The 12,006-nt window shown below is 47.2% G+C and overlaps 1 protein-coding gene across 2 annotated transcripts in view; it reads left to right on the top strand.

Moving 5' to 3' along the window:
- Positions 1-12,006, top strand: part of LOC134466935 (disintegrin and metalloproteinase domain-containing protein 12-like) — a 154,105-nt gene that overhangs the window by 24,913 nt on the left and 117,186 nt on the right. For both annotated transcript variants that reach the window (XR_010038450.1, XM_063220861.1), the window contains exons 2-3: positions 1,922-2,052; positions 5,419-5,492. Coding sequence is in view for 1 of the 2 variants with exons in the window: in XM_063220861.1 (XP_063076931.1) it covers positions 1,922-2,052; positions 5,419-5,492 (205 nt within the window). In the remaining variant the exon portion in view is untranslated. The remainder of the gene's footprint in view (positions 1-1,921; positions 2,053-5,418; positions 5,493-12,006) is intronic.

Raw genomic sequence — 12,006 nt, 5'->3', positions numbered from 1 at the left:
CAGCAGAAAGTTTCTGAAATGCTGTTTCCTTAAAAAGCTGAAGTGTTGCTGACATGTCTTGCGGAGAAACAGTGGTGCAGATGGGGAGAGGGATGGGGATGGGGGAGAGGGATGGGGATGGTGATGGGGATGAGGATGGGGATGGTGATGGGGATGAGGATGGGGATGGGGATGGTGATGGTGATGGTGATGGGGATGGGGATGGGGATGGGGATGCAGGGATGGGGATGGGGATGGGGATGGGGATGGGGATAAGGAGAGGTATGAGGGATGGGGGATGCGGATGGGGGATGGGGGAGAGGGATGGAGATGAAGAGAGGGATGGGGATAGAGAATGGGGGAGAGGGATGAGGGATGGGGATGGGGATGGGGGATGGGGATGGGGATGGGGATGGGGATGGAGATGGGGATGGGGATGGAGATGGAGATGGAGATGGGAGAGAGGAATGGGGGAGAGGGATGTCGGATTATGATGGATGGGGATGGGGGAGAGGGATATCGTATGGGGAGAGGGAGAGGGATGGGGATGATGGTGGGGGACATCGGATGGGGATGGTTGGGGTTGAGGATGGGGATGGGGGAGAGGAATGGGGGATATCGGATGATGATGAGGGATAGAGGATGGGGGAGAGGGATGGGGATCGGGATAGAGGATGGGGGAGAGGGATGGGGATCGGGATAGAGGATGGGGGAGAGGGATGGGGATCGGGATAGAGGATGGGGGAGAGGGATGGGGATCGGGATAGAGGATGGGGGAGAGGGATGGGGATCGGGATAGAGGATGGGGGAGAGGGATATCGGATGATGATGGTGAGGGATGGGGGATGGGGGAGAGGGATATTGAATGTGTTGATGGAGTTTCCATGGAGACAGACTCCTCTGGTCCTTGTAGCCATCCCTGTAGTCATGGTGCAGCAGTTTTCCTCAAAATGGTCTTCTCTTTCGTCGGCATGTGAACTAGTAAGTAGATGAAAGTAGATGTTGGCCACGGATCATATTGGAGGAAATTTTCCTCAACATTTTTCCTCTGTGAGTGAATGTCTGAGACTTTGCTTTTTTCACTAATCGCAAGAGTAGCCATATCACTCAGCACAGCTGGACTGGTTGTAGATTTGGCTTCCCTCATTGAATACATATTTTACTGTATTTGGTTTCAAATAATCAGAAAATGGACTACAATTACAGTAGGCCTATATAGCGCCTTACCTCATTGAATGCATATTTTAATGTATTTGGTTTCAAATAATCAGAAAATGGACTACAATTACAGTAGGCCTATATAGCGCCTTTCCACTCTTTAGAGCACTGAAAAGCACTTTACATTTTATGCTTCACATTCACCAATTCACACTCATTCACACACCGGTGCCAGTGGCTGACATGCAGGGTACCACCAGAGAATCGTATATGAGAGTGAGATAAAGAAGGCGGGTTCTTTTCCGGTATCCACTTTATCCACTTCACGCCCCTTTAGGAGACCTTCGATTAGGAGACCTCTGGAGTCTTGAGGTAGAAAATAAATGGAGTCCCCTTAGCGCTGTAGGTGGTGGTAGCGCACGTCTTGTGCAAACACCACGAAAAGAGAAGAAGAAGAGGGGCCAACGCCACCTTAGGAGACCACATTTTGAGCACACACTTTTGCATTGAGTGGGCGTGTTTCGATTCCTCTTATTATATATCCAACCTCTTTGCTACCACCCTGCCACCAGGAGCAACTTGGTGTTAAATAAATGATGGGGCCCATGCAGAGCGGGGTTCGAACCTGCAACCTTCTGGTTGCCAAACAGGCTCTTCTACCACCTCAGCCACCACCACTCTTATTTGGATTCAGATACGAACAGCAGAAGTGCAGCAACACACACACTATATGCAACATATATTTAATTTGGTCTACTTTTGTTTTTGTGTTTTTCCCCAATAGACTCCACGGACCTCCCTGGTTCGGTCCCTCATGGAGGCCCCGCCCCTCCACCTCAGCAGCCTATCCAGCTGGTCGAGCCTCTGCTGCTGATTGGAGGACAGCAGAAACCCATCAGCCTCCTCACCTCACTGGTAGGTCAACTCAAGCAATGCACCATATATGCAGATATTCACTCAGTAAATAAGCCTCTAGAACAGCGGTTCCCAAACTTTTTTCCTTGTGCACCCCCTTGTACATTTCAATGTGGTTCGCGCACCCCCTAAGGGAATGTTTTGGTGTGCTGATGGCCACTTAAATATGGCTTCACTGCACAAATCATGGCAAATTATGCAGAGTCATATGGGGAATCCTTATTTCCAATAGACTTGATGTTTCTTCCAGCATACAATTCACCATTCAATTAAAAACTACTTAATGTTTATTAATGCTGTATAAAAACACACATATCTGCCATTGCCCAATTCAGCTCACGCACCCCCTTGTAGCAGGCCACGCACCCCCAGGGGTGCACGCACCCCAGTTTGGGAAACACTGCCTTAGAGGTACTGTACGTACCATACTACATTGCCACATGTTGTAAAGAATATAAAGCATCAAACATCGGAAACTGTCCAATGAGGGTACTGTGTGTTTGCCTTCTGGACAGCAGGTCTTCAGTTGCCGTAGTCGGTGAAAGACTGACTATCTGTGTGTTGAAGGAACAAATCCAAAAGCAAAGTCCTTTTTTCCGTGTTCATGAAAGGATTGGAGTTGATTTGTGTGGATTAGTGATACCAGCGTGTAATTCCTGAAGGTAATACATCCCAGGTAATCTGGGGATTTGAGGCATGCATAGTAGATGAACAGCATTCATTTGGTTCAACGGTTTTTGCAAAGGGTGGATGGGGAACTCAGCATTCTCAAAGCTAATGTTGCCAACTCTGTTAGCTACCTTGTTGTTTGCAATGCAATTTCCCATTGGCAACTACCCAAGTTTCCAACTGGCTAACAACTTTGCTTTCGAGAAACGCACCTTTGTTTTGGTGGATGGGGAACGGAAATCCTGCTGATATACTATATTCTATATGTAATCGTAGTCTACACGAGTGCCACAGTAAACAAGGACATGTCAGCAAAAGCGTTGAACGTAGGAGTGTTCTTTCTCTTTTTTTTTCTTTTCATTTCTTGGTTGTGTTACCCCCGAGGTGGTGTTTTCATAGAGTGGTTATCAAAACACCCCAGCTCAGCAGAGGACTCCCTAGTATGTGTGCAGGGCTGTTGGGGTGGGGGTGTGGAGGTTGCACTCTGTACTGTGTATGAGGAGGACCACCCAGACACCCCATAATATGTGGAGGAGTGGGGCAATAAGGAAAGCCAACACAAAGGGTTTTAAGAGCAGTGAAGATGAGAGAGGCACTTTGGGTTCTCCCTTGTGCAATATGATAATGATGAACTTTGGGTTCCCCCTTGTGCAATATGATAATGATGAGCTTTGCGTGGGTGGACAGACAGGACAGACGTATGGAAGGAAGGCCCCCACTGGCAACCCCCCCCCCCTCTTATTCTCCACTCAGCGTTTGTTTAGTCCTGCTGGCCACAGCTCTGATCTTGCTCTGTCGGCCAATGACCTGCTCCTCAGTGGGGCTGCACTGACACACAGGATGTAATGAGATATAAGGAGATAGACAGGCTGTATGTGTATTGGAGAATGTGGAGATACGATATAATGAGATAGACAGGCTGTATGTGTATTGGAGAATGTGGAGATACGATATAATGAGATAGACAGGCTGTATGTGTATTGGAGAATGTGGAGATACTTCACATGTTCTGTAGCCGCTTACTGCAGCAGGGGTCGCCTATTCACTTGCTGAAAATGCTTAACTATATAACACCATTGCTATGACATGACATTACAGAGAGCCATAGTGCTGCGCTAAGGGGTTGAAAATAACACGTTGCCTTCATCACGGGGCGGTGAAGAAAGAAGGGAAGCAGAATGGAGATAGACATGGGGTATGGCTGGGAGCTGGGAGCAGACATACTACTTGGCTTGGCTTTCCACACGTACCTATTTCAATGATATACAGTATGCTATATTAAAGACATAGACCTACGTTTATCTAAGATTTCCTTGTGTGTGTATTTCTGTGAGTACAGCGTTCTGTGTTGTGGGTTTTTATCATTCCTGTCACAGTGCTACCAAATTTAAGCTCCACCCACACACACACAAAGTCAGAAGTCAGGCACTGCGAGTGTGTGGTTTGAAAATGGATTAATGTCACTTACAATTGAAATGCAAAGCTAATCCCTGCAAGTCATGGCAGCGCTAAGACAGTGGAAAAGAGCGTGCACCGCTTGTAAAACAAGTGTGGCGCATCATGCTCCGTATTCTCCCACACAAAGCTCATCTTAGGGCTGGTATTATGTGCCAAGGTGTTCCCTCCAAAGCTCTTCTTAGGGCTGGCATTATGTACCAAGGTTTTCCCTCCGCCCTGGCACGAGATGTGTTTTGCCAGGCATGTTACTCTGTGGGATGGTACTTTAGTACATTACTCTGTGGATGGTACTGTGTTTACTTTGTTTACTGTGTGTACATTATATTTGTTTACTCTGTACATTACTCTGTGGGATGGTGCTTTAGCCTCCAACAATCTCAGGAGGCTCATGACAAACATCAGCACATCATCGGACACATGGTGACTGACACATGGCAGGGAAGGCTTGCCATTGGGGTCTGTCATACTTAAGCTTCTGTGTATCCCATTGTATTATGCGATAGGAAAGACGAAATGCAATGGTGATGCAAAAAAAAAAAAAAGATATGAGATGGTTACAGTACACACGTCACCTTATCATAGACTTCGTCTATCTCACTGCATAATCATATTTCTCTTTTTCTCTCTCTCGTCCTCTCTTTTCTTCTGAATGTCTCTCCATCTCTCTCTCTCTCTGATCTCCGCACCCCTCTCTGTCTTCTCTCTCTACCCCCCTCTTTTTCTTCCCGTCTGTCTGTTTGTTTCTGTCTCTCTGTATCCCCACCTTTCTCTCTCTCTCTCTCTCTCTCTCTCTCTCTCTCTCTCTCTCTCTCTCTCTCCCTCTCTCTCCCCTTTCTCTCTCTCTCTCTCCCTCTTCCCCTCCCTCCCCCCTCCCCCCTCTCTCTCTTTCTCTCTCTCTCTCTCTATCTCTCTCTCCCCCCCCATCTCTCTGTCTGTCTGTCTGTCTGTATCTCTGTCTGTATCTCTGTCTGTCTGCCTGCTTGTCTCTCTCTCTCTCTCTCTCTCTCTCTCTCTCTCTCTCTCTCTCTCTCTCTCTCCCCCTCCCCCCCCCGCTCCCCCCCCCCCCCCCCCCCCCCCCCCTTCCTCTCTCGCTCTCTCTCTCTCTCTCTCCCTTTCTCTCCCCACCCCCACCCTCTCTCTCTCTCTGTCTTTCTCTGTCTCTCTCTCTCTCCCTCTCTCTGTCTCTGTCTCTCTCTCTCTCTCTCTCTCTCTCTCTCTCTCTCTCTCTCCATCCCACAGGGTCATCCCTCGTCTCTGCAGGTCCTGTTGGAGGTGGAAGGCGAGCAGCTGCTTCTCCAACTGGAGAGGAACGAGTAAGTGTTGATCTCCTCTCCTTTGATTCTATTGGCTGTTGTACTCCTCTCCTTTTATTCTATTGGCTGTTGTTCTCCTCTCGTTGGATTCTATTGGCTGTTGATCTCCTCTCGTTGGATTCTATTGGCCGCAATGATTCCTGACTTTGAGTGATGATGGCAGTGCTGATGATCTCTGGAAGATATAACAGTTGACATACGCATGGGTTTCGGGCCATGGCCATGGACATTGTAGCGGCCAAAGTTGCCCGCTGGTTTTGATTCTATTGGCTGCAATGACTGCTGGCTTTGAGTAGTGGTGACGATGGCACAGACGATATCTAGAAAGAAAGTGAACAAAGAAGCACTCATCAGATTTCTTTTTTCATTTTTAATCGCCTCACATCACAGACGTTTCGGGCTTACACCCTTCTTCAGTGTGAAATGGCGATTTCCAGACGATATCTAGACAATAACACTGTTGACATGTGTGGAGGATTTCGGCCCTTGGCCTTGGCCATTGCAGTGGCCAAAATGGCCAAAGTTGCCAAGCGTGTTGCACAAAACTGATTGGCTGGCCAAATACAGTAGATCAGTGATTCTCAACTGGTGGGTCGCGACCCAAAAGTGGGTCGCGGAGGGGTCATGGGTGGGTCGCAGAGCCGTGGTGTAAAAAAAAAAGTAATTCATTGATTCGCTAAAAAAACAAAAAAACATCCAACTTTCCCTGCAACAATTTACAACTTTTATTTTGATAGGCGATTGAACTTGTGTCATCTGTCGTCATAGATAAAATCAGAATGTTTATGCGCGATAGTAGCGTGCAACCAGTCATTCGAGTCTCGCTAAAAAAAATTGGGTCGCGACTGAATGAGATTAGAAAATGGTGGGTCCCAAGACTGTTCCAGTTGAGAACCACTGCAGTAGATGGATTCGGTGGTGTTTCATGCAAACGGTGCTTCACCTTTAGCTATTTGCTGTCGGTGGTGTTTCATGCAAACGGTGCTTCACCTTTAGCTATTTGCTGTCTGTGTCCTGAAACAAAGGTCTGAAGTGTTTTACAAGAAATCGGTCATTGTAACTTTCTGGGGTTATTCAGGGTCTATGCGTACTTGAATCCATGGTCAAGAAAAGCCTAATGCTGTAACTTATACAGTGCCCTCCATAATTATTGGCACCCCTGGTTGAGATGTGTTAAAAGCCTTAAAATAAATTCAGTGTTTATTGCAGAAGAATACTGTCACACTGAAAATTGTAGGAAAATGTAGCCTTCAACTCAAATGAATTGTAGGAAAATAAAAAAAATCCCTGACTAAAAAATAATTATTTTTCATTAAATCACCTGTTCCACAATTATTGGCACCCTTAACAATTCCCAGGAAATAAATATAATTGAAGCATTTCTGTCATTTCTACAGTAGTTTACAAAGTTTACCAGAGTATGTAGGAACATTTAATTAGTAATTCATCACTTCCTGTTTCCCTGGGGTATAAATATGACGTGACACCGAGGCTATTTCTCTTATCCACTCTTAAACATGGGAAAGACAAAGGAACACAGCATACAAGTGAGGCAGATGTGCGTCGACCTTCACAGTTCAGGCAGAGGCTACAAGAAGATTGCCACTCAACTGCAGCCGACCATATCTACTGTGAGAGGAATAATTAAGAAGTTCAAAACAACTGGAACAGTGGTAAACAAGCCTGGACGAGGACCCAAGTTTATTTTGCCACCACGCACAGTGAGGAGGATGGTAAGAGAAATCAAAATATCTCCAAAGCTCACTGTTACAGAATTACAACAAATGGTAGCTTCCTGGGGTCACAAAGTCTCCAAATCAACCATCAGGCGCTGTCTACACGCCAACAAGCTGTTTGGGAGGCATGCACGGAGAAAACCTTTCCTCACCCACAATCATAAACGCAAACGTCTGGAGTTCGCCCAGCGGTATTGGGGCTTCAACTGGGACCGTGTGCTTTGGTCAGATGAGACCAAGATTGAGCTTTTTGGCAACAAACACTCTAAGTGGGTCTGGCGTGCCACGAAAGATGCGCATGCTGAAAAGCACCTCATACCCACTGTGAAGTATGGGGGTGGGTCAGTGATGCTGTGGGGCTGTTTTGCTTCCAAAGGCCCTGGGAAGCTTGTTAGGGTGCATGGCATCATGAATGCTTTGAAATACCAGGACATTTTAAATCAAAATCTGTTGCCCTCTGCCAAAAAGCTGAAGATGGGTCGTCACTGGGTCTTTCAGCAAGACAATGACCCTAAACATATGGCCAAATCTACACAGAAATGGTTAACCAGACACAAAATCAAGCTCCTCCCATGGCCATCTCAGTCCCCAGACCTCAACCCCATTGAGAACCTGTGGGGTGAGCTGAAGAGGAGAGTACAGAGGAGAGGACCCAGGTCTCTGGATGATTTAGAGAGATTCTGCAAAGAGGAATGGCTGAAGATCCCTCTTTCTGTCTTTTCCCATCTTGTGAAACATTATAGGAGAAGATTAGGTACTGTTTTGTTGGCAAAAGGGGTTGTACAAAATATTAATAACAGGGGTGCTAATAATTGTGACACACATTATTTGATGTCAAATAATTATTTCTTTATGTGGGATTTTTTCCCCACTGAATAAGTGCACTTGTATTGAAGGTTGGATTTTTCTCTTTTTTTCCATTAAGGTCCCATATTATTTAGAGAAAAATAATAATAATTGGAAGCTAAAAAACACATCTCAACCAGGGGTGCCAATAATAATGGAGGGCACTGTAGGCCTACTGAGGAAAAACTAACTTTCAACTCAAGCAGACGGCACATGCCCCTTTAAGCAGACCCAAACCCATTACGTTGGCGTATCTCGGCATATACAATCTCCGGCTTGGCAGAAGCTCATTGCCCAGCACATATAAATGGCTATTTTTCTCCAAGTAAAGAAGGGCATGCAACTGGCAACTGAATAATATGTCTGAAATATGCCTACTATGTCAAACGCGGGACAACAGGTCCTCTGTTGAACATGGTGGGGGTTTGTAGAGACAATGGGGAGGCATTCAGTGGAAATGTTGACACAGACTGACAGGTAACAGCACACGCTTTTGCATTGAGTGAGCGTGTTTCAATTCCTCTTATTATATATCCAACCTCTTTGGTGTCAGGGCCATAGCGATGCCAGAGCATGTACCCTACTGAAATGAACACGACTAGGCAGAAGCTCATTGCCCAGCACATATAAATGTCTCTTTTTCTCCAATTAAAGAAGGGCATGCAACTGGCAGCTGAATAATATGGCTGAAATATGCCTACTACGTCAAACAGGAGACAAGAGCTCCTCTGTTGAACATGTTGAGGGTTTTTGTGGAGACAATGGGAACTTTGAGACAGACTGACGGCGGTCAGGGTTGCCAGACGAGTCGGATGATTTCCAGCCCAAAAAATGCTCAAAACCCGCCTAGAAGCACAAAATCCCGCCCAATTCTATTGATTTCTATGGCAAAAAATTGGGCGGGTTTTTCTGCTAAATGCCATTTTTAGCCGCACACGGCCATCCCAAGCTGCCCAAATGGGCGAGAAACAGCCCAATCTGGCAACACTGTGAGCCGTGCCTCAGCCTGACAGTGAGATGGGCACAGGGGGAATGCTGCTCTCAGCCTGGCAGTGAGATGGGCACAGGGGGAATGCTGCTCTCAGCCTGGCAGTGAGATGGGCACAGGGGGAATGCTGCAGTGAGATGGGCACAGGGGGAATGCTGCAGTGAGATGGGCACAGGGGGAATGCTGCTCTCAGCTGACTGGCAGTGAGATGGGCACAGGGGGAATGCTGCTCTCAGCTGACTGGCAGTGAGATGGGCACAGGGGGAATGCTGCTCTCAGCTGACCGGCAGTGAGATGGGCACAGAGGGAATGCTGCTCTCAGCCTGACAGTGAGATGGGCACAGGGGGAATGCTGCTCTCAGCTGACTGGCAGTGAGATGGGCACAGGGGGAATGCTGCAGTGAGATGGGCACAGGGGGAATGCTGCAGTGAGATGGGCACAGGGGGAATGCTGCTCTCAGCTGACTGGCAGTGAGATGGGCACAGGAGGAATGCTGCTCTCAGCCTGACAGTGAGATGGGCACAGGGGGAATGCTGCTCTCAGCCTGGCAGTGAGATGGGCACAGGGGGAATGCTGCAGTGAGATGGGCACAGGGGGAATGCTGCTCTCAGCCTGGCAGTGAGATGGGCACAGGGGGAATGCTGCAGTGAGATGGGCACAGGGGGAATGCTGCAGTGAGATGGGCACAGGGGGAATGCTGCTCTCAGCTGACTGGCAGTGAGATGGGCACAGGGGGAATGCTGCTCTCAGCTGACTGGCAGTGAGATGGGCACAGGGGGAATGCTGCTCTCAGCTGACTGGCAGTGAGATGGGCACAGGGGGAATGCTGCTCTCAGCTGACTGGCAGTGAGATGGGCACAGGGGGAATGCTGCTCTCAGCTGACCGGCAGACAACGGATATTTCTCAAACAGCTCGTTCAGGCCGACTGAGACCGTGCTGGAGCCCGTTCCCGCACCTAATCGCGAACCGGCTGTCGTGTTCACGCCACAGATTTTAGCATTCGCGAACCAGAAAGTTGGTTCGCAATGCGAACCGCAAAATACTAGGTTTTTCTCCGCGAACCGTGACGACAGCGTGGCCGTCAGCATGTTCATCCGGGTGACACAGTCACGTGCGGAATAAGTTCAGAGCCCGGTATGAACGGTTCGCAGATAAACACTTTAGTGCCGAACGTAACTAGTGCGGGCACCTGCACCGGCTCCGTTCTGGTCGGCCTGAAAGCCCTAAGAGTGAAATGTCCAAGCCTTGCTTGGACAAGCAGCGCCCATTTTTCGCAGATTTCACCAAAAGAGTATGTCGGACCGATGGGATGGAGACAACATGGCTACCCAACTCAGACCTTTCCTGTTGCCATTGTAAATATTTTATCTGAAAAAAGTCTCTGGGTCCTGCTCCCAGCCCTCTCTCTCTCTCTCTCTCTCTCTCTCTCTCTCTCTCTCTCTCTCTCTCTCTCTCTGTCTCTGTCTCTCTCTCTGTCTCTCTCTCTCTCTCTCTCTCTGTCTCTCTCTCTCTCTCTCTCTCTCTCTCTCTCTCTCTCTCTCTCTCTCTCTCTCGTCTACTCTTCCCTGTTACCCTTTTTCTCCTTGTCCTCTGCGCTGGTCTGCTCTGCCGCCTTGCTTTTGGGTGAGAGGTTTGACTGTGCTAGCACTGTGCTTGTAATCCTGTGAGTTCACAATTTGAAAAGTTTTCTTAAATATACAACGTTTCGATCCTAGACCTTCTTCAGGACCAAAACATTGTGCATTAAAGGGACACTGTGCAGGAAATGCTCAAAAAAGGTACGGCAACTATGCTGCTCATTGAGACTGGGCAAATATTGAGACAAATTTGATCTTAACATGAAATTTTACTAAATAATAAACAAATATTTTCTAGTATGGTCCAAGTAGTCATTTTTGCAGACCATGGAGAAGATCCCCTTTTTCATGTATGAAAAGTGCAATTTTTCCAGTCATAATGAATACTTAGAATTTGATGGTGGTGGTAAGTATTCATGAAAAAGGTAACATTAGTGAATGGGTAGCATGAATTCTGGAAATAAACAACCAAAAATCTCACACAGTGTCCCTTTAAAGAAAACAGCGAAGTGGTCAGTGTTTTTTTTTCCAAACTGTCTGCTGAGTGACCCATGGGCAGTCTTCGACGCACCTGCTGAGTGACCCATGGGCAGTCTTCGACGCACCTGCCAGCTGAGGTGTGCGGAAAAAAAACAAAAAACAAATTTAATCTTGTGAGCTCAGCATCCAGTCTCCAGGTTTTGTGAAACAGGTGCATGATTCTGTCTCATGCTTTCCTCTTTCTTCGGTCCCATGCTTTCCTCTTTTATGCCTTGTCTTGAGGTTAATGACCTCTCATGAAAAAGACAAATGCTTGGTAAACTAAAGGGCTGGGTCAGAGATGTCAAACTCAGGACCAGGTGCCAAATCTGGTCCGTGGTGTCTTTTCATTTGGCTTACGAGGTCAGTTCAAGTGTGTATTAAAGTTGGCCCACACATATCATTCATATAATAGGTACATGACTTGAACACTAAATTGTGTGTGTTAAAGGAATTGTATGAGTGGGTCAGGCCAGTGCAATAGCACACAGAAGTGCATCAGTTCTCATAAACAGCAGAATACCGTACTGTATGTAAACAGCAGAATACCGTACTGTATGTAAACAGCAGAATACCGTACTGTATGTAAACAGCAGAATACCGTACTGTATGTAAACAGCAGAATACCGTACTGTATGTGCATCAGTTCTCATAAACAGCAGAATACTGTATGTGCCGGCACATTTGATGTAAATTGGTGTTTGCATCAGTGTGTGCGCATACTCTCAGTCCATGTTTTAATAAATAGTGACTTTGGGTGCACCACTTCGTGTCAGATTTTGATTGCAGCCCACTGTGAGTTTGAGTTTGACATCCCTTCCTGAACTCATCAGGTTTTCCGATGCA

This window comes from Engraulis encrasicolus, chromosome 17 (genome assembly GCF_034702125.1).
Source record: "Engraulis encrasicolus isolate BLACKSEA-1 chromosome 17, IST_EnEncr_1.0, whole genome shotgun sequence".
Classification (NCBI taxonomy): domain Eukaryota; kingdom Metazoa; phylum Chordata; class Actinopteri; order Clupeiformes; family Engraulidae; genus Engraulis; species Engraulis encrasicolus.
The sequence above is the reverse complement of the archived record's forward strand: the minus strand, read 5'-3'. Positions and strand labels throughout refer to the sequence as shown.